Source organism: Hippoglossus hippoglossus, chromosome 14 (genome assembly GCF_009819705.1).
Source record: "Hippoglossus hippoglossus isolate fHipHip1 chromosome 14, fHipHip1.pri, whole genome shotgun sequence".
NCBI lineage: Eukaryota > Metazoa > Chordata > Actinopteri > Pleuronectiformes > Pleuronectidae > Hippoglossus > Hippoglossus hippoglossus.
In genome coordinates, this window is record NC_047164.1 from 3,894,115 (window position 1) to 3,916,912 (window position 22,798).

At 41.6% G+C, this 22,798-nt stretch overlaps 1 protein-coding gene across 5 annotated transcripts in view; it reads right to left on the reverse strand.

Moving 5' to 3' along the window:
* Window positions 1–22,798, reverse strand: part of cadm1a (cell adhesion molecule 1a) — a 326,519-nt gene that overhangs the window by 46,341 nt on the left and 257,380 nt on the right. For all 5 annotated transcript variants that reach the window (XM_034606250.1, XM_034606253.1, XM_034606252.1 and 2 more), the window contains 5 exons: window positions 18,658–18,810; window positions 17,570–17,707; window positions 11,605–11,763; window positions 6,267–6,363; window positions 1,221–1,393 (listed from right to left, as the gene is read on the reverse strand). In XM_034606250.1, coding sequence (XP_034462141.1) covers window positions 1,221–1,393; window positions 6,267–6,363; window positions 11,605–11,763; window positions 17,570–17,707; window positions 18,658–18,810 — 720 coding nt within the window. The remainder of the gene's footprint in view (window positions 1–1,220; window positions 1,394–6,266; window positions 6,364–11,604; window positions 11,764–17,569; window positions 17,708–18,657; window positions 18,811–22,798) is intronic.

The following is a 22,798-nucleotide window of genomic DNA, read 5'->3' on the forward strand; positions in this document are numbered from 1 at the left end:
CGGCTAATTCCCTCTGACAATAGCAGCCAGATAATTTCTCTGTGGGATCGGGGTGTCCCAAAAGTGATAGTGAAGTCATTTTGGCCGAGGGAAAATTACCACATTAGAGTCTAATGCTGTGCTCTGGGGGAGAAAATGTTACTGGTATCAACAGCATAAAAGCATATTTAGATAATGCTTATGAGGGCCAGAGAAATCCGTGGGGGAAAGAAAAGAGGATGGAAGGTCGGCGTGGAAGCCACAGTTATAAATAAACCCGGCAGAAGTTCGGTGGAAGCAGGTTGAAAGAGAAACCCCAGGTTTGTGGAAGGAACACTGACTTTTAGGCGATTTATTTTAATCCTAAATACTTCATGTCAAATTCTGCCAATATCTCCTCATGATCACACTTGTGGTGCGTTTTTGTACGTGCGCTGAAAATAGATACGCAACATTCATTTTCTTTTTCACACATTTGCTCAGTATAGCGTTTTGTGTGTGGTGGCTAATTCCAATTTATAGAGATCAGTGGTTCGCCTTGGCAACGCGCGTGGATGAACTTGGGGAGGTGGAGCTTCTGTCAGGGGGGCATTTGTTGAATCACCAGCTGGGTTTTCTATTTAGGTTCATGTGGATACGACGTTCTCCCTTAGCAGAGTCAATGGTCTAAGCACAGGAGGTGTTGGATGCAGCATCTGAGGCCATTTTGTGACTTACAGCGTGGCACATGAATCCATATATTCAAAATGAAAGGCAGTGACTCATTGGGTCTGATGAAGTCCAGTCTAATCTTAGACCTAACCACATACTGTATGATTCCCCATGGCAATTAAATGCGTGGCAAGATAAAAATACTCTGCACCTGTACGGAAACACTACAGTCTGGATTATGGAGTGTGTTGTTCGCTTGCAACACACAAATCTTGTAAATACCTAATTTCAAGCTCGATCTTTTGACAAATTCTGGTTTAAATGTTCATGGGACAATCCTCCAGAAAACTGAAATGAAACTTTTGATCTCCAAAGGGGTTTAAACTGCCAGGTTAATGATTTTCAAACACGAGAATATCTCAGACAAACTGTGTACAAGCACATGACTGTATATCTTGAAGAGTGAACATCTGGATGAAAGAAGGGAAGAGTTACAAAACAAAAGGAGTAGAGAAAGAAAAGCAGACACACGATAGAGATACAGAAGAGAGATGGTAAAGCATGAGATGGTGAGTGTTAGCTCCTCGTACCATAGACATAGAGGATGTAGTCGTCGAAAGACTCCCCCACCGAATTGGACGCCACACAGCGGTAGGTTCCGTTGTACGACTTGTTTAGGTTTTCGATGTAAAGATCGCCGCCGGTGATGACGGCGTGTGACGGCACATCGTCGTCCACCTTGACCCAGCTCACCCGCTGTGGCCTGAAAAGCAGAAGAACAGATGGAACAGTAAGATCTCAGGGATCAGAGGAAAGAGCTTGAGGATTTTTAAACCTGCTAAACCACAGACTGTGTATAAAGATGGATGACACTTCTCGACTTCCTCCCACTATCGAGGTCCCGCCAATATATGTGCTCGACCAATCGCAAGTCAGTCTCAGCTGCATGTATATAACTAATGAAAATCAAGCTTGCAGTAAAAATACATCAGTGTGATAAGACCTTCCTAAAATGTCAGAAATCATCTATGAGAAAAATGTATTTCACGTGGATTTGACCTTTTTGATGAAGTAGAAATCGCTCCATGGTCCCAAGCCTTGTTCTAATACTGAGGCCTATTCCCTTACCCCGGCACACATGTATTTAAGCTGCTTGCCAGAAAAGAGGCTAAAAAGAGTGAGGATCTAAAAAAAACAAAGCAAGACATGACATCCTTCCCTTTGTGTCGAGTTAAAGCAACAATAACTGTACGGTGGCTTTGTCTTGAAAATTACAGGCTTTCCACGCTTGTATACTTATGAGTGTCTCCGTGTAGGTGGGCGTCCACCCAGCGTCTGTCTTTGTTCTTCTTTGTACCTTGACGGAGGTTTACAGTGGGGTGACAGATTCCATTTTTATGACAATGAGCTCGGGGCGCCCGGAGTCACGCAGGGTGGAGGAGAAGAGAAAAAGACAAAACGCTTCTATTTTGCCGCTGCAACTTCCAGCGACCACCGCCAGCTACTGTTATTTCCCCTGAGCTCGTGCTGATGGTCTCTCTTGTTGTGTTTTGTTGTGGTGTTTTAACTTGTTTCCCTTCATTTGAAAAAACATTCGGTGTGGAGGGAGCAGGCAAATAGGGGGGGGGGGGGAGAGAAAAATATGAAATAGCAGTTGGAGCTCAATGGCAAACACAAACAAACAAACAAACAAACGACCACCACCGTGCTTTAACGGCTGTTGTGGACAGCTTGACATAGAGCATTACAAGTGTTCTCCAGATGAGCTAAATGAAAAGATATTTTCCAAACATCGCACGGAAAAGACATGACCTCGAGAAAAAAAAAAAAAAAGATGGTTTCTGTAGGTGGATGGGATGTTGTGAGGAGCGAAGGCAGATAGACGGAGATAGACGAAAGGCTGCAAGGAGAGAAGGAGGGCAGGCGTCTGGAATACAAATGGCTGCCTGCAGCCGGGGCCCCCTGTGCTATCTGCTGGTAATGACTGCACAACTCTCAGCAGCTCTAATGAAAATGACTTCCAATTCCCGGCTCACTGTATTGATTGTGTTTTCATCTTTATAAAATGAATACGGGTAGTGCGCTTGTCTCTATGCCAAGTATGAAAACTGTGGGGGGGCTGGCGGGGGAGACGAATTTTAGAAGTACACAGTGTTCGGTACCGTGTGTGTGTGTGTGTGTGTATTTGCATGTTTTTGTACTTCTACCCTTCAGAGATTCATAAAGAGTTTTAGAGCCTCACAAGGAGAAAACTTCCTGCCAAGTGAGGACAGTTCGAGATTAGATTTTAGATTGAGCTTAAGTTTGGGTCAAGTTTAAAGTCAATTCAAAGTCCTGCATTGGTTCTGTTTTGTAAACACATATCTTCATCCTCCTCCTCCTCCTCCTCACCCTCATACTTCAGAAACACATTTGGCCTATAAATGGAAAACCCCGACCCCAACTCTACAAGTAAAGTCGTCCAAGGAGAAAGATAAACACAGGAATTCAAAGAACTAGAGCAATAAGTGAAAAACTGAAGGCTACAATAAAATTAAATATATGACAATAAAAGAAAAAAATCTATATAAAAATATGTACAATATGAAAAGCAATATTGCTGTAATTAGTGAACTGTGAACTACATTAGCAGCGGCACAGCACCTGCCACATAAGTGTTTCCATTCTGACCTCTGTGGTTAAGGAAACAAAAGCTCTCTCGTTAAAGTCGGGGAAAGATCATAGTCGCCTGGGTTTTCATTATGTAATATTCTATTATACTTCACTACTTTCAGAGCCACTAATGAAACCTACGGTTTTCATGCATCACTATATTTACTTGCACACAGAAAAGAAAACCCAAGAGTCACAATAATGATTCTAATCTAATATTCACAGCTTCGTCTAATGATTATTTTCTTCAGTTCATGTTCGAACGGCCTCATCAACACACTAATGTGATTGATACCAACAACAGCAACTGTATTGATGCTGGGACGGTTTGTGTGGAAGCTCCTGCACCTCTACTCACTCCTGCTGGTTCTAATGGCTTCATTTGCACTCCATTACATCTCATTTCAAAGACCTGTCATCCAAACAAAGCAACACCTGTGTTTACAGACACAGATAACAGACTCTGATGAGTGACAGCCAGGAGTTTTCTGATCATTTCAAATCATCGAAATAACACGGATAAGGGCGCAGGGCTAAAATTAAATGACGATTGTACCACAAATAATCAACACATTCTCTCAACCTGACAAAGTCTCCCTTTATATTTCCAGAAAATTAGCACTCATCACAAAAAGAAAGGACACTGTTCCCGCCTATTGAACTGACATCCCGGTAAATTTGTACCTACCAGATATTAGGACCCACTCCGCTATTATTAATGCCCCTCTCAGCTCTGCCTTCCGCCTATAAAACGGTGATAATTAAACCCCAGCTCAAAATATCACATGGTAATTCACATGTATTTCATAATTACAGGCCAGTTTCAAATTTCCCCCTATGAAAGTCCCGGAGACAGAAAATAGCAACCGTTCAATTATGTGATTATGTATCCAGCAGTGGTCCTTCAGAATAGTCCGGCCTCAGGTCTCTCGGTAACATTCGTCACACAGTTGCCAGACGCAGTTTTCCTCTCGACAGGATGCACTTGTTACAACGCAGCCCTCTTTATCCACCAGACGATGAGAAGTGATCTCAGCAACCACCCTGTACCTCTCAAATTCACCCACCAGGTTTTCTTTGTGATGTTTCACTTTCCTGGACCCAGATATTAACTTCTAATTCAACATCAACCAAATCTGACCCAGTCACCTCATGTCTGTCACATCTTAAATAAGGTACGGCAAGGTACAGGGATCGACTGACTCCAATGTGCTCAAAAGAAACATTCTTCGTCGGGTTTGATTTGACAGGTGGTAGCTTTAGAATTATGTTTAAAATGTATTGAATAAACAAGTTGCATAATATCAACTGTACAACAAAGAGGACCATCTCTAATCATCTCTGAATGAGCAGAAGTCACATGATCTTGTCTCTAAATTAGTTAAAAGCTGAGAAGCAGAAATTTGTAATAACTAAAGGTGCGTTGAGGTTTATTTGATGGACCTAGACCCAACTATAACACTTTCTGATTAATTTTCATTTAGCTGTAGAACTTAGAGACCTTGCTGTTTGGCATTGGGGTGTTAATCTATTGATTGTAGCAAGGAATTTATCACACATAGCGCTGTTTTTGTGTTTTGCTCAGAAATATCCTTCATATAGAAATAAAACAAAAAACAGAGGACCAAGGATGAAGCCTTGAGGTACACCACAGGCCACAGGGGCTACAGATAAAGAAATAACAACCAAGAAAGTCCTGTTTGACATTTTTCTCCCATGTCAGAAGCTCCGGTTAAGTAATATTAGTCTTGAACAGTTGCCTGCATCAACTGTTACGGCGAGAGATCGAGGACTGATCAATGGTTTTAACCTGAAACAGCAGCGAAACAAATAAACTAAGTCAAAAGTTCACAGTAAGTTGAACTAAAAGAAAAAAACCTCTCTTGGAAAAGTATCGGTGACACATTGAAAGTACAGAGGATCCTGTGGTGTTCTGTTCAACTTGTCTCCCTCAATACCATCTGGAGACAGTGGCAATATATTCTATCGGGTATGAGCGGCTACAGATGCTCTCTGAGCAGCTGGGCCATAAACAGTTTGATATTATCTGTTTCCCGTAAAAATAGAATAAAAAGTTCTTGTTGTTGTCAGAGGATGATTCAGCGCTGACATTATGAGGAATGTCAGAGACACGGCTCATGACAGAGTGCAAAAACCGCTCCGTTTAGAACGAGCACTACCATAAGGTAGCCTTGCATCTTTCATTTAAATTAAATGCAAGCGATTCTGAAGTCGTCAAGTTGAACACTGAGTTATATTCTCTCTGTTTTTCTACATTTTATGTTCTTTCAGGGTCTAATAATACTTATTTTTTTAGCATCGATACCTTTTGCCAAGGCCTCACAAATATAACCAAGCTGCAGAAAATCTCACACGCTCAGTCCCATAAATATTCCTGATTTCTTTCATCAAGATCCACAAATGATTCCCAGAGAAATCAGTGAAAATGTGAAAGAAAGGAGAAAACATTCTGCATCAAAATTTTATGGGTTCATCCTTCCACCAAGTTGAGTGGAAATCCATCGGGTTGTTTTTGTGTAATTTCTCTTACAAACAGACACGTGTAAAAACATATTTACCTCCTTGGCGGAGGTAAATATGTTTTTACACGTGTAACAGTTTGTGAAAGTTCAACATGATGCTAGCATCCTGTGGGCAGAGCAGGCAGTGGCAAGAGCTAACAGTTAATCTTTTCTGTCTGAATATTGGAAATGTGAGATGTGGATGTTTACGTTTCCTTTTAAAAGAACTCAAACGTCGTGCGGCTGCAAAAGTTCAACCTCTCCTCGGTAGCAAAAGGAAAACGCTGAAGGACGGAGTCTCATACACAACTGCAATGAGGCAGATGCACACACTGAGGAATACAGTTGAGATATGTGCATGAATATAGAAATGTGCATCTGTGAGCAGGTAGCTCTGCTTTCCCTCCCTCTGGACTTTTTTAATTGGTTAAACGTGTGTGTGTGAGAGAGTGTACAACATACTGGGGTTTGCCTTTGGCCTGACACGTCAACTCCAAGTTCTCTCCTTCCCTGGTCAGCCCCTGAGGAAATTCCACCACAATCTTGACCTCCGGTTTGTCTGAAAGGGAGAGAAAGAGGGAGAGAGAGAGAGCGAGAGAAAGAGAGAGAGACGAACACATAAATTTATATGATAGGACGACCTAACTGGCAAAGATATCCTCTTGAATGGGTGGATGGGTGGATTCCGATGAATTACAAACTCGCACGTTGGTAAAAATGTGGATTTTGGTTCCTGAATTGTCAATGAATGTGGAGTTAAATTTCAGTGTAAACTTGCAAAATCTTCTTTATATCTATTCAGAAACACACCAATGTCTTACAAATTATTTCCGTGTGCAGCAAACATTTGTCATGATTCATTTTCACAGCTAATACTTGATATTGATAAAACCTTTCCAATGGGTTTGACTTGACAAACTGGTCCCGGCAGCCGTAAACCTATATGCACCTTTTTTTTTTTTTACTTTAGCTAACTAATGGTTCCGTGCTGTAAATACTTTTATTATCGTGTGTTACTCGGAAGCTGAAAATCTGCCAAAGGACGTGGAGGTCAGGCTGGTGGACGAGCAAACAGGAGTTCAGCTTGAACACAGATGCTCTGGGTTCATGTCCCGACAGGAGTGACGTCACAGGTGGAAGCGTGAAGCGTTGGCTGAAGCCGATCTGTTAACCGGACTCGTCACGTTATTACTCCGCTGACATGATCATATCGGCTGCTGCTGCAGCTCCGTCCGTCCATCAGGTTTTACTGCTGCAGGAGCAGTGTGGAGGCTTTTTGTTGGGTTTTTTCTGTTGTTTTATTCTGTTTGAAGAATCGTTCACCATTGACTTCAATTGTATTGGATTGAAACCCCTGAAACTCCAAAAGTGTTTTGTGGACTCAAACACTTCACTTGAAAATTGCAACGTAACCCCAACCTGCTCCTCCACTGTGCCAAATCACTCCTCATGTGTGTGGGGTCGAGCGCCGACATGTGATTGATTGAATTTGAAATCAACTTAACACCAGAGTACAAGTGAAAGCTGTGGGGAATGGGGGAGATGGAGCAGGACCAGGAGATTGTCCGAGGTCGTTACCTGATGAAGTTGCAACACAAAAGGAGACGACGCTGCCGAAACAGCTGGAGCGAAAATGTAAGAATGTTGTTTTGACAAATAATTGCTGAGCTTTGACTGTCGCTGCCGAGCTTCTCTTTGCAGCGACGGAATTTCTATTGTTCCCGATCCGTCGACTGTTGCTGGTGTTATCAAAGCCCTTTTCATCTTGGTGTGAGGGATGATCCTTTATTATTATGGACACAAATCTTATGTTTTATTCAATCCATCATCTTAGATAGAATTCAGTGCAGTGAAATAAGATTAAGAAAGAAGAGCGAGCAACAGAAGCTGACTTACAACTTTGAAACATTGATTATGCAAAAACATATATGGTTTTGTTTCAAAGAAATTGTCCATGTTTTCTGTAAGTTTGATTTAAATAAGTTACTTATTCAATCAGACTTTGATACCACGGCTCCACCCCCCGATCACTACTGCACAGAAATTACATCAAGATATCAGTCGATATTAATAATAGTCACAAATAAATGCCATATTATGTTACGTTTAAAGACTGAGTTTTGCTCCTGAGTGAAGGTTGTGGTTTTAAACTCTTCTTATGTGATAAACAACGAAATGTTTAACAAATCTGAGGTGGATCAGTTATGGGTTATATCTCCTCGCTGTGTTTTCACAAAGCATAACCGATATATATCAATATATAGGAGTTTTGTTTTATTACTATTGATGAAAAGTACACTTCAAATAGATTTTCATCCAGCCCTAATTTCTCCAAATACATTCAGGAAAAAAAGTCTGAGTTTGTTTAGTGACTATGTGTTATATACTTGAGGTTTTCCTTGATTAGACGCCGCTGATAAAAACCTCCGGACTTGAGTCACGTCACACTAGATTAACTGCTGAGTTCAAATGCTGTAATCACACTTTTCTCTAATTCCCGATATGAATTATTTCCGTTCTTTCCCCAGGTTTTATGGCCCAAACGCACAATTTGCTGCAGCATTTTTAATCAGCCCGTAGACGGCGGGATCGGCCGTGAGTTATGATTTCAAAGCCCGCGGTGAAGATCCAACACGGCTGTCCGACCTTCTCTGCAACAAACAGCACATGTCTGGCCATCCATCTGTCTAAATCACACCCTGTCAGCGGTCGGCGCTCCGCCTCGGTGACGGACAGCACGCGGGCGATAAGCCAAGTCTCATGCTCATTGGGCATGCACGGGTGTAGACAGCAACCCTTTGGTTTTGTTTCTCCTGCAGGCCCTACATGGCGTCCTGCAACTCTGTTCCTTTTGTCCACGACGTCGTCTGACCTTGTCATCGCGGCGCCATAAACGTGACGGATGCCTGGCGTCTGCAGGTTGTTTTGATTGGCTCAAGTAGTTATGGCGGAGCTGTCTCGTCTACCGCTCGGTAGAAAAAAAAACACAGACTGCGTCGGCAGAGCTGGATACGGCGTCTTAAGTGGAAATGAAATAGTGTCTCCAGTATGCAAGAGGACCGTTATCATTATGGATTATCTGCTTTATTGCGTGCCTCACCTCGTGAGCACCGGGGACGGCAACCATCCATCTGCCAGCTGACCTTAAGGGTAAACAACCAGGCAACAGTTCTACTCTGTTTATACACACAAACATTACAGGCTTATTTAATTATGCTGTTCCCCTAACAATGGGCCTTTTTTTTATTTTTTAAAGCTTCTTCTTATGACACAATGTGCACCATCCCGCTCACAAATTGCCCACACAGTGAGTGATTCAGTGGAAATCGTCTATCGCCTCGTCCTCATCTATCTCAGTAATCAGTAATTAAACTTCACTCTCACTGTAGAAATAGAAAATGCAGGCTTTACTTTGCAGGCCCTGTCGTTTTGTAATTTCCTAAAAAGGAACAGATATGCAAACGGAGAGGTTCATGAAGAGGACGATGTAATTTGGAGCTAATTAAAGGGAAAGGACCACGGAGGCCGTGTTCAGCTGGGGCGTAGCGGTATATGAATTGATATAGATCATATAACGTTGATAATATAGTGAGTGGAAATGAAAACCCAGAGATTGAGGAGACTTTTGATGTTATATAGATATCGTGGAATTGGACAAAAACTGTGGACGTATCTTTAAAATGTCAAACAGCATCACAGAAATATGACGATTAAGGGGCTCTGAATATAGTATATTATTTCTATATGTATGACCAGTATTTAAGCAGGTCCAGATACATTTCTTTATCTCCACTTACTTTACATGGCGAGATGTGACGTTACCCTTGGTCGAGGTAGATGCACGCTCTGCTTGACCTTCTACTTTTATTTATATTTATGTTGCCAGTAAATGCAGTAAAAACTGTAAAAAACCTGCAGTCGATGAAAACAAATGAACAAACAAAGACCATAATCTCCTGGTGCCTGTCGTAGAAAGGGCAGGACATTTCTACCACTTTAATTACATGCTTTGTTGTTGTAGATTACTCATCTAATGTGTTCTTGTCCTATTTCAGTCTCCGTAGGTACGTGTGTTAATATCTCAGGCAAGTGGAGTTAACAGCGATGTACCATGTTGCACAATAAAAGCCCCGTTAATAACGAGGGGTCGCTATCAACTCAAACATTCCAGGTCTTTTAATTTGAAATGCGCACAGGAAAGGTCGAGTTCGTATTAACAGCATAATGCAGTAACTTCAAAAAGGCAAATGGGAAGAAATTAAAACTCAGCTTCCTCCGAAAATTACCAATTATCCTTATCAAACAGAGGGAATTAGAAATAAAGAACTGCCTCTAATGCAAAGCAGCCTCAAATAAACGCCTGCTACCTTCTGCAGATGAGGTAAACAAAGACCCTGGTCAATATTTGAGGAAATACACAGTACTGACATTTATGTTTTCTCTTAATCATCATTACTGGATGTTAATATACTGGTTTAAAAGAAAACATAATGGGCAGTGATCTGAATTTAAACGTCAAATTAAACAATATAATTGTCTCCCTCAATACCGTGCTTCAGAAATCAGTCCGAATCTTAGCCCTGAAAACTGAAAGAGGAACTGAACTGTGGATTGTGTGTTGACATCAATAGTTCACAGCCAGTTAATTAAATCCAATTAACTTCTAGTCCGTAGTGAGTGTTGGAAATTAACAACTGCTCTCTAGGTTTGTCCTGGGAAATGACACACAGGTAAAATAAAGCCAAGATAGAAGAGACGTGAAAGAACAGACACACGAACGATGACAGTCTTCAGTCGACATTGCTCCGAGTGTAATATCAAACTGCACAGCAAAGAGATGGGACAGAAGGTGGACTGCAGGACTGGTGACGCCCCTCACAGAACAGCAGCGGTGTGACAGCAGCCGCGGCAGGAAGCAGCGAGGCACAGAGCCGTCATCGGAGGCCCACAAAATGCCACGCTGCCTCCGCAGATGAGCGGATCCCTTTGCTCTCGCTCTCACACAGCGAAAGGTCAGATTTCCACAAAGGAGTTTTTTATTTCTTCAATAGAACTCCAAGACATGTGAAAGGCCAAAGATATAAGCCTACCGAGGGTTAAAATACCTACATGTTATCATTAACATCGATAAAAAAAGACCTAAAACGCCAAAATACCAGCCCCCACGTGGCTGGAGTAGCTGAAAGTTAGTTACTTAAACTTCTATCAAGTGCAGTTCCCTTATTTGCCTGCAGGAGATTGTTGTTTGCATGAATCTGTTCAACTCAATCTAAATTAATATCCAATAGTTCCATCCTTCACTCTTCACCAGTATTTGTTAGATTTCTTAGTTTTAATAATGATAAACGATGAAGAACTATAAGATAGAAACAGAAAGATGTCTTGTAATAGGAAACCAGCTGCAACAGTAACTCAGATTGTAATAGCGATGACATATGTTAAAAATGGTAAAATAATATTACTCTTTCTGACAAAGAGTTACATTAAACCTATCATTAGTTAGTTTATTTTAAGTTGTTCATCTGTGAGATCTTTTTATTCATTTCCACTTTTTATTTCTCACGTACTAAGAAGATTTTCTCTCATGACAATGTGAGAAAATGTGGAGAATTGACTTACTGGCAATACAGTTTTCTCATTGTACTCATTATAGATTATTTCCCTTCAATGACACTGACGTAAACTGAAGTTTGGGACAAAGGCAGCACATTTAATTAATGGGGATGGAACAGTCTTACCTACCGTTGTCCAAAGTAAAAGCCGATGAGTGAAAAACATCATGACAGGCAGAGATACTTACACTGCACCTCGAGGTATTTCTGTGCCTGGAAGTCCTTCACTGCCGGATGGTCCACGATGCAGATCACAGGAACACCGTCGTCCTCCTTATTCACAGTGAACGTGAGGCGGCTGGTGACTGTGTACATCTTGTCGTAGGTCAGCTCCACTTTGGGCTTTCCTTTAGAAAACAGAGACAAGGAGACTTAAACACGGGTGCATGTCGGGTTCAAGTTAAAGTATGAATGAGCCTAACGCAGACTGTGTATAAACTGTGGTGTAGTGAGAAGTAAAGGAGCAACATCGCTGAAGTAATGATTGTTGACCTGCAGTCAACACCTCTGTTGTGCAGTGATCCAACAAATAACAGCAAACAGCCCAAACCAGAGTTCTTTACACATTTTCTCTGCAGGATTTCGGACTCAAAGGAAACATCTTCAAGTGTTTACTTCACCTCTGCAAGCAACCCCATTGAAATGAATACATTTGTATATGGAATATTTGTGTTTGTTTTGAAATGCAATCATCACCGATCCCTCAGGTTTGGGTGTAACTGCTCCTTCACAGTGAAAGGAGCCACTTCAAGTCATTCATGGGAATGTACCATGTACAGTTTGGTGATATCCACATGGAAATACAATTAGTCTGGGTTCTTCTTCACTCATGTCTTTGAGGTTCTCGTCCCATGAGACATAAACAACAACCTGATGTTGGGTTCTCTAGTTTCCAGTCCATCCATCATCCACAGTCACTTATCCTGTGCAGGGTCACAGGGGTTTGGAAACCATCGCTGCTTACACTGGGCAACAGGTGCGGTACAACCCGATCCGCTTGTCAGGCTGTAACAAGGTGGACACTTACAAACACACAACCACTGACACATACGGATAATTCCAAAGTCTCCTATTGACCCAACATGTATGTCTGCAGACTGTGAGAACACTGCAGCACCCGGGGGAAAACACCTCCAGCCGCTGGATGTGACCCCTGACCTCTTGTTGCTGGAAGGTAACAATGGTCGTCATTACACCAGCATTATTCCCATATACCTGCAGTTCCTGGTATTATCTCTGTACTGTCTTCAGTTAGACCCTGAGTGATAAGAGGTAAACAGGTTCCATTTGGTTTCAACTAAAAACACCTCCAACTGTGTCCTAGTCATTAATGTGTCTCCGGTAATGTAACTGCTTCGTTGGCTTCCTGCTTTAAGGTTACATCTATTTTCAGTGTTTGTTTTCCAGTCATATAATTAAAACTAAGCTGCAGCCGTTCACACTGGATTTGCACAGAAAAAAATGTTTTTGAAAATATCGTAGCCTTAGTTAATATTTAGCAATTTGTTCCTAACTCGAGCGGACACTTCATTTTGTGCATCCTTGGTTCCCCGGGGAGCACTTTGCTAAACACTTGTGAGTTGAAGGGTCCGCCCTCGAAGTTTAACTTTGCAAAATAATAATGATTAAAACCTTTGGAAAAGGCTTAAGGAATATTATGCCCAGACAAAGACGACTTATTTTCTGAGTGCAAGGACAATGTCTTTCTTCCACTGACCCTACAAAATATGTGGAGTGGGAGAGGAGTCGTCCTTGAGGACGGTGAAAGAAGGTGAATCAGCTGAATACGTCTAAATAACAGAGACAACTGTGGAACAGTGAATCACTCATCAGGCGTTATGAAGCCAGATGTATTGTGCAGTCACCTTTTTACGCAGCTCTGCCCCATCTGAGGTCCACAAAGTAACCCCCCCCTCTGATTAGTGGCTGCGGTGTGATATCAGACAACATGTTCTCAGATGCAATGAAGAGGATACCTCGTCTCAGTCGTCCAAAACAAGAAGGATAGCTGCAGACAGCTCTGCACGGCCCAGTCGCAAAGAGAGATTGATTATTTTTATCCCTTTGTCCTACTTCCGAACAGTCTGTTGCACGAGTGTGTTTGTGTCACATCGATAAAACAAATACTGGAAGCAGCAAAGTGGAGGAGTCTACAAAGAGAAATGCTGGGACGGGAGAAAATTTGTCTTAATGTGAACATCGCTGGATCCATTATTCCTCTCCTGGCATTGATCAAACTCCTCTCTGTTCATCCAAATTACCTTTTTAGAAGTTTTTTCAATGAAAGAATCCTTTAATGGCCTTAAAGATGGTTTGGATGCAACTCTGAACCTTTAACTCATTTAGTATTTGTAGAGATATATGCATATGCAAATTACCCCCCACCCCCCCGATCTCCACCCACCACTGCAGCTCTGACTCTGTTCAAACACTCAAACCTCAGTTTGGCTCGTTACTCTACGATACAGAGTGACTGATGGGAATGTGGGATTAATCCAGGTCTGCAGGTCAATGCATCAACATGTAACCCCTATGCTAGAAAATCTATCTACTGATACTGTGGTAATGAACAGAGATAATGAATAAGGATACGAGTTAATAACGTGTGGTTTTGATCGTCAGCTTTGACGAAGCTACTTTAGCTTAATTAGCAAAACAACAACAACAACAACAATCAGCCATACGTTGCTTCTCTTCTGATCACACTAATAATGCTATGATGAAAAAAAGGCTATGACAAAATGAATATGGCGAACGTCACCCTGGAAGTTGACAAGGTTCAAAACTGGATTCTCATTGGAGGGAGCTTTCTACCCACTCGCTTACTGCCGCTCAGCCACATACCGTCACCGTGGTGACAGCTGCCTCTTTGAATGCTGGGAAAGCGGAAAAACCCCTGTGTGATGTGCCTGGCGTACAGGAACAGGTTGTCATGAATAAATACCACAAGAGGCTTCAGATGCACGCGAGGGCCTGAAATGGGAACATGAAGGGGTCTGTTCAAATCAAAATGTCTGTTGAGATGCGGCGTCACACTGGGTTTGACTCACGTTGGCACATCAGGATCAACAGGAGTCAACGAACCAACGCTCCATAAAGAAATGTAATCACACTCCCACCCTGGGTTGGTTGATCCTGGTTACTCCACTATACCTTTTCTACTTGGAGCCTATGGCTCATCTGGTGTTTGCTATGGGCATCGAACAATTAGGGTCAAATAGTTTGACGCTACATGACGGCTAACCTGGTAAGGCAGTAACGTCGAGTTTGATCAAATATATACGTCTCTCCACTTCCATCACTTTCCCCAAAATATTCCTTTATCCATTTGTCGAGTCTTTCTGTGTGGGGAGGAGCAGGGTAATTGAAATCACCCAGTGGTTGTCTCATAAGACTCGAGGCTAATGGCTGCTCTGGTTCCTGTCAGTCAACGAAGGGCCCTATCTCCTGGCTTTTTCCTTTTTTCTTTCATCGTAACGGATCAGAAAGGAATGACCCTCACTACTGGATTCTCCATTTTTCATGACTTTCACTGCAGCCTGAGCTTTAGAGCTGGAGATATCAGTGTCGGAGAATATGTTATGTAATAAAGTGTCAAAAAAATGGAGAAGAGCAAATAAAAGGAGATAAAAGAAAGATAATTTGTCTGAGAGATGATAGATGGTCGGATTTAAATTACTTTACATTGATGAATGATGAAAAGATCCTGATTATCCCTTTGGGTAATTACGTTTAATTCTGAGGAGCTTTAATTTGAAATAAGTTTACCAGGCAAGGAGCCACAGCCAAAGGCAATTTGAGGAATTCTGCCCCGGTGTGTTCTGGCACCCTGAGCCATTCTTTGTCTTCCCATCTTTCATTTCCTTGCACCCTATTGTCCTCAGCATTTTCAGCACCGGCAGGATTCATTCTCACAATCTGCCGCACGTTCAACTAAAGGACCTGTGGAGTCGTTTCCTACAGTTTACTGCAGAGATGGACATTAACATGACAACTAAGTAGTTTGACTGGTTCCACAAACCGAGTGTGGATGAAACAACAACAATAAAGAACACGGGAATGTATAATCGTAAAAGTCTCTCATCTTTTCACCGGTGGCAAAAATGGATAAAATCAACTGCTCCGAACGTAGTGTTGTGACAGGTGAGAGTCGGTGAAGTACCCACGAGTATTGTGTTATGGCAAAAAATGCATCCAGCAATTGTGCGACTGCCACGAGTGCCGAGCCTCTTCTGTAACTGGCAGCTCATTGTTAACAAGTGTGGGGCAAGAGCATGGGCGGGGGGGTTGAGGAGCGTTTAGCTTTATAGAAATCATTTTCCTGCCTCTCGTTAAAAACAAGCAATCAGAGCGTCATTAGAAAGTTCAGCCAAAGAGGTTTTGAAAGTTCGGTAAAGATATTGTTATGGAAATTGAATAAAGTCACAGAAAACTTGAGAAACTATCACAAATAGTGGATCAGTATTATACGGTGACTGACAGCTGAATAATAAAAATACTTACAGAACAAGGGAGTTTACATAAAGTTAAGTAGTTGTGTTACTGCATAAACACATTTCTTGAACACGATTAAGTTTTGTATTAGAAGAATCTAGTCGATGTATGATTTCTGGAGGGGAAACCTGAATTCAGTGGCCATATATACATTTTTGAGCAAATTTCAAAGTAAGTAATGGTGGGATGTCGAAAGACAACAGGAAACAATAATACACGTTGCAGTAAACTAACAGTCAACAGATAATATGTTCATTCAAGTCAGTTCCTGCAGCTTTACAGTCGAGCATTTGCACAATTAAAATAGGTTCGCTCCTTAATTGCCTGTTTTTAGCAGCATGAGTGAATCGGGCTCTTTGATCCTTTCAGCCTTTTATCTTCTGCCAGCACTTTCCAGTAAACACTGGTCTGAAGTCCATTTAACCAAATGTCATCCGTCATTTCATTGTTACGAGTTCCTGACCTCGGCACACTGGAACATTCTTGGATTTGAGCTGACCAGTACGGGTTTGCTGTGGTGCAGCGGAGAGGTGAAGCTGCTCAGGGCCGTCAACACAGCTTCTGATTAGGACCTTTGTTTCACAGTCTTTACAAAGCTCGCTATCTGGGCTCCGAGGTGGAGCTGCCTGGCAGGAGGCCTGTTCACCCCTGAGCTCAGCTCACACTTCTGAAGCCCAGCTACCTTTGATGAAGGCATGAAAGTTGTCACAGTGCCACTGCACATCCACATCGCTTTAATGGAAACTATTCAAAGCCACAGCTCAATTTTAAAAAAGCACTGGCATTGATACAAGCGCTAAATGCAGAAGAGCCAGCACAGAGAAGTGGGAAGGCAGTCCCCAAAAATGGTTAATTTATATGAACCTTAAAGACACATGCATGAATGCAAAAGGTGGAATTTGGCAACACTTTAGAGGGAGAATGTGCAAAGCAGCAGCTGCATGACTAACACGACTAACGGAATATTATCTATAGAATTAAAAGAACACAGATTTTATTTTGACCCCGGTTTGCAGGCAGGGAGGTCAATGATCAATCCCTTTTATTCCTAATTTCAAATATCTAAAAAAAAAATCTTCTTTTCTAATCTTGTTAGTGTAAAAAACGTCTGTTAACGATCACGTCACAGTTTTGTCTCAAGCTGCTCTCAGACTTTCTTCAGGCTTGTTCTTCTGACGTCCACACTTTGAATATGCGGCTGATTGATGTCCTTATCGTTCTCCACCATGGGGGAGTTAACAGGTGAATAACATTACGGGTTTACCGTGGCTCATAAAAGGGGAATTTGCTTTTAATTGTATGTGCGAGCAGGATCAACAATCAGAATATCTGACGGCGTGCGGTGCATTGTTTTTCCTGCTTTTGTTTGCAAGTCAGCTTTCATGTGGAATTTATGCGCGGCTCCATGTTTTGTCAAAGCGAGAGGAAAAGTGGAGGCTGGAAGATTCGGCTTCTGCTATTTTCCGAGGCGACACATCAAGCCCCTTTTTACTCCAGTTCATGTAACACTGTGTTTTTTTTGTGTCAATCTGAGGTGTTTCTTTGTACAGAACACCGATTGTGAAAAGTACACTACCTGTGATTTTCAGTCTTGTGTCGAGAGAGAGAAAATGTCCCGACTGAGGATTGTGAGTCTCGTTACGTGTGGAGCCCACCTACCTGGAAGCTCCTTATCTCCCTTCATCCATCTGATGGTGGCGGCGGGCTTACTGCTCATGGCAGTGCAGGTCATCTCCGTCTCGTTGCCCTCACTCAGGACCTCATCCCGGGCCTCGATGATGGGGTTACCTGGAGGAACTGCAGCAGGAGACACAAACCAAACACAGATTGTGGTGAGGCTCAACCTTCAGCTCCATGTGCTGAATAAACAGAGCTGACACTGAAGATGAAGAACAGGTCAGATGACAATAAAAAAAAACTTTTCTTTTTATGGAATAAGCTTGTTGTGCTAATATTGGTTTATTGGATAATCATCATAATAATCCAAGGCACTGTGATGAGTATAAAACATGCATACCTATATTGAACTAATATCAGATATAGGAAGTAAAAAAACATATTGTTTAGTCCAAATAAATGAAAAAAGGGAACATGATGTGTAAGAGATTCATATCATATATTATTTGATATAGTTTGATATTGTTGAGTTTTACTTGAATAAATAATGTATACAAAATAAATTAATGATTTAAAAAATGCTTCATTCAGCATATATAGCATGTAAGTATTGTTGCAGCAGGATAGACATTTATATTTAATTACACATTACTCATTTCACACACACACACAAATACACGTTTTCACATAGTAACTGCACAATAGAAGAAACTGGAAACTGAGACTTATTTACAGTAGAAAACTGAATGTGTCAGTGAAGCAGAAAACACATTTGGAAATCTTCACACAGTTTATGACGTGTGTGAGTGACATGTTTTGTTGCACACATGTATTTTAAGAGTTCACATGTGAACATATGACCCGTGAGGCCTCCCCCACACATTGTTGATATTAGTTAAAACAGTTAAGATTCACCGAACACGTGAAATAAACAATGTTCCTGAATTTCCCGGCGTCCCTGTTGTTGCTGTCGGTGTTTCTGGCAGTTTCCACAGTGAGCTGTCGACCACGGTGCTCAACATGTGAGTGTGTGTTGTTTTCCACAGTCTGAAGGCTGATTAGCAAGCTTCACCTCCCTGCTACAGCAACACTGACTGTGTTGTGTGTGTGTGTGTGTGTGTTGTAGCTACTTAGCACAGTGATGTCAGCGTAGGCTTCCTGCGGGGGGTCCGTGTAGAGCTGGCAAACATATCGACCCTCGTCCGACAGCGAGACATTAGACAGTGACACCCGCAGCTCATTGTCGGAGAAGTTCACCAGCTGAAAGCGAGCGTCTTTCAGTGCTGAGGGAGGAAAAAAACACAAAAAAGGTACATTTACACACTCAGAAAGTACACATATCAGCCGGGATCCATATGGTACATAAGGAGTAAAAAATTATTTTAGTTCTGGCTGGAAAATCAAATGTTTCAAACCAACTCTTAAAGTGTTTTTGTACTCGAGCATCAGATGAAACCTGTCGTCAGAAAATTGTGGAACAAAAATAAATGACAATTTCCTAGAGCCCGGAGAGATTTCAACAAATTGCTTGTTTTGTCCGAGCAACACGTAGAAAACCAAAAAACATTCAGTTTCCTATCAGCAGAGACAAACGCAGCAAATTCCCACAATCCCACAAAATTGAACCGGGAAATATTTGACATTTTTTCCCCCTCAAACTTGACTTCGGATAATAAGACAATCAAAACAATATTTATATTCCTCCGTTGATTTATTCAATCTGCCAAAATTGTTGGTTCCACTACAATCAGTGTGTATTTGTCTTTTTCTTTCTATTCATGATTATTCAATATTATACAATAGTGGAGCTGTTAGCTGTTAATTATGGGTCAAAAACCATTTAGAAATAAAACATAAACAGGAATCACACAAGAAGCAATGAATTATCTCTATTGTAACTTTAAACAAATACAATTTTCATAATTTCCTCAGTGCATCTGAACTTCAAGCACGATTCAAAGAACTTTCCATAGAAGGTGAAAAAGAAAACAATGTGATTATTCGACGATCAATCACAGGTCGAACACAAGTATGTAGCAATAAAAACAGTAAATTAAAGCACGATCCGATTCCCGCTGGTTTGTTTAAGACGCGGAGCGCATGCTAACAACATGACATGTGTTAACGGAGGCCGCGACCTTGGCCGACGGAGGACGGCCGAGGGAAAATCCATAAATCCTGTCTCTTCCTCATCTGTAGCCACTTTCATCTTGCCTAACCTTGTTTGCCCACCTACCTCAGCACACTCTATCAGCTGTAATGTGGACTGACAACATGTGGTTAAGATGAAAGCCGACCCGTCTCCGCCCCCCCCCCCCCCCTCGATATGCTGATAAATTCAGCTCTGACTGACAGCGACTCCGGGCTCTTCGCACTCTGCACTCTCCTCCTCGACAGCTCGACTTTTCCTTTTCTTTAAAAATCAGAAAAACTCAAAGCTTTAAACATGGAGACGCAGGAAAACCGCAAAACAAACACTCTAATGGAATCGCGGTGGGGTTACATTATTTATTTCACACGGATTTGACACGGTAATGACCAGAAAGACGCCGATGCAGCCGTGTGCGGTCACCAAATGTTGAGAGGTAGACATGGAGTGAGTGACTGAAGGGAAAGAGAGAGAAGCGAGGAGCAGGAATACTAACGACCACAATTAATTTTGTGCATCATTAAACAAGAACATCAGTGACATTGGGAGTGATACTGGAGACGAGGCCTTTTGTCATCGCATCCAGGAACGAGGCAGAAAGAAATCTGCATCCAAAAACTTCCCTCTACGCTCTTTTAAGGCCAAACCCCCTCAAACCAGAACGGAAAATTAAAAAAAACTTAGTGCAGCAGCTCTTAGTTTCCTTTGTCTGAGCCCAGTGGTTCTCTGACTGTGGCACATGAACAATGTGGCCCTAATTAGTGCAGCTCATTCACGAGCCTTGTTAGGCCTCATTAAAATGAGAGGTCAGCCTCTAATCCTAACGATTTAATTAAATGAAATTTTCCCAAATCTGAACATACCAACGCTGCAGTATACAAACGCATTGAAGGAGTTTCTGTCTGCGTTTCTGCTCCACTCACAGAAAACACTCTCAGGGTTCTGTGGTGAACCGCGTCCAATGGTTTGAGGGCAGTGGCGGCGATGTGACCGTTCAATTAATCACAACGGTTTCTTTTCTGTTATTTAAGGGAGGGAAACCGACAACAGGCAGAACAGACACTTCTCCCCAGCAAGAATTCTGTGTTGAATTATTTATCACTGACGTATTTATCAAGCTGCACCGTTTCAATTTGAACGCCATCGAACACGGGGAGAGAAGTGAGAGCATCGAGGACCCAAGCTCCTGTGAAATGTTTTTATTTGTTTTTATAGCGAGCAAAAGTTAAATTAATAAAATAGATGATTACTGGATGTGTCCTGGTTTGTGACGGAGATGTCAAAGGTCGGTGTCATCAGCATACTGTAAAACTGCAGATTACTATACAGAGCTCATTGGACAACTTCATGAATGCTTGGAAGGTTTTTAATGTCTTTAGTGTGTTTTAATTCTTAATGTTTTTTCCAAAGTTTCAATGTTTTTATTGTTTTCAAAAATTCTTAATGTTTCTATTTTGTTTGAATGCTTTTTCAAAGTTTTTACATGTTCCTGAATGGTTTTAAAGTTCTAAAATGTTTTTAATGTCTTTTAATGATTTTAGATTTTTATTATATCTTTTTTCAATGTTTTTTGAATGTCTGAGCGTTAACTTTTAAAAAATTGTTTCAATGTCAATATTTTTTTGTCTTTTTATGTTTTTTTTTGTGTTTTCAATGGTTTTGAATCTTTTTGAATGTTTATAAAGTTTTTAAATGCTTTATTTTTTTATGTTTCTTGATTTTAAATGTACTGAAAACTATTGCCATATGTCTCAGGGAAATAATTCTTCTATATCACACCACACTGGGAAACACAATTCCCTCCTTCCTCTTTGTGTACTTAGGATATAAAAACAAGAGGTTGACCTTCAGCTCGATGCTCCTCTCGCTCTGTTTTCCTCTTGTTCTGTCATATCTGATACTGTGAGAAGGTGACGGCAGATGCCTGACAAAGGTGAGAGATAGTCGGGTCTGTGGAGAAGAGGAGTCCGTCCTAACTCTGAAAGGCAGTAAAGCATCTGATCCGTCGGTTTTTACAGCCGATGGCGACGAGGCTAATTTAAAGGCAGTGATAAGACGGGGCAGCGGCTGAAGAAACAGCCGAGGAGAGTCTGTGAAGTGGCTGACAAAGTGAAAGTTCAACTCCTTCTCATCCTATTTAAAGAACAGAGTCACTGGTCGTGCAGATTACGGAACTCTGTGGGTTATTATACAGTGAATGTGCTGCAGTGTCCAAAGAGAAGGAAACTGAACCAGCACATTCAATGTTCATAATGTTGAAGACGAGTAAATAGTGAAATATTAGAACTCAGCAGTTGGATTTTTAAATATACGCAGGACTAAAGATTCTGGGGCTCTACAAAGGAATTGCACCATGGACGAGGAGGAGGGATGATCACAGCCACTACCTCTGTCAATGTATTAGGATTAACTGAAGGAAATAAAAGCCCATCGTTTACTGTTTGCACAGGACCATGTAATACCTGAACAATGGCCCGTATCACGTCATACCACCATCATCACTATAATTCAAGCACTTTTCTATTACAACATCATTGGGGTAATACGCTCGTATCTTCACGAGAATGAATTCCTCTCACAAGCGACTCCATGGCCGTTATATAGAATCCTCACTGATACCAATGGATGATGTTGAACCTCTTCAGCATTTTCTCCCTCTTTCAATTTCTCAGTTGCAATAAATCACATTCAAATATCAGGAAATGACGTTTATGTGTTCCCAAACATTCAGTGAAAACACGAATCATCACACCACCATGATCTCTGCATTGAAATGAAACTGACTGCAAAGGTAAAATTCAGAGTCGTGGAAATAAACCTTATGAAAGAGTTTTGGGATCAACGCATCTTTTAATAATCTTTTCACTTATGGTGATTTTTAATTAATCTCTGTTTTTTCTTCCTGCTCCTTTTCCTTCTCTCGACTCGTCTTCATTCTTTCTCTGCATTTCATTTAAATGGGTTTTCTCTCCTGCAGCCCAGCCGAGGATGACTCCCATTTGGAGGGAGCAGGAGATGATGAGAGCGCCTCGCCTAAGTGGCTGCAATCAATTGTGATTAGTGGCTGCCGCTACTTTTTGAGAGGAGCACATCAAAGTTTTATTATTGGGTGTCAGGGTGAG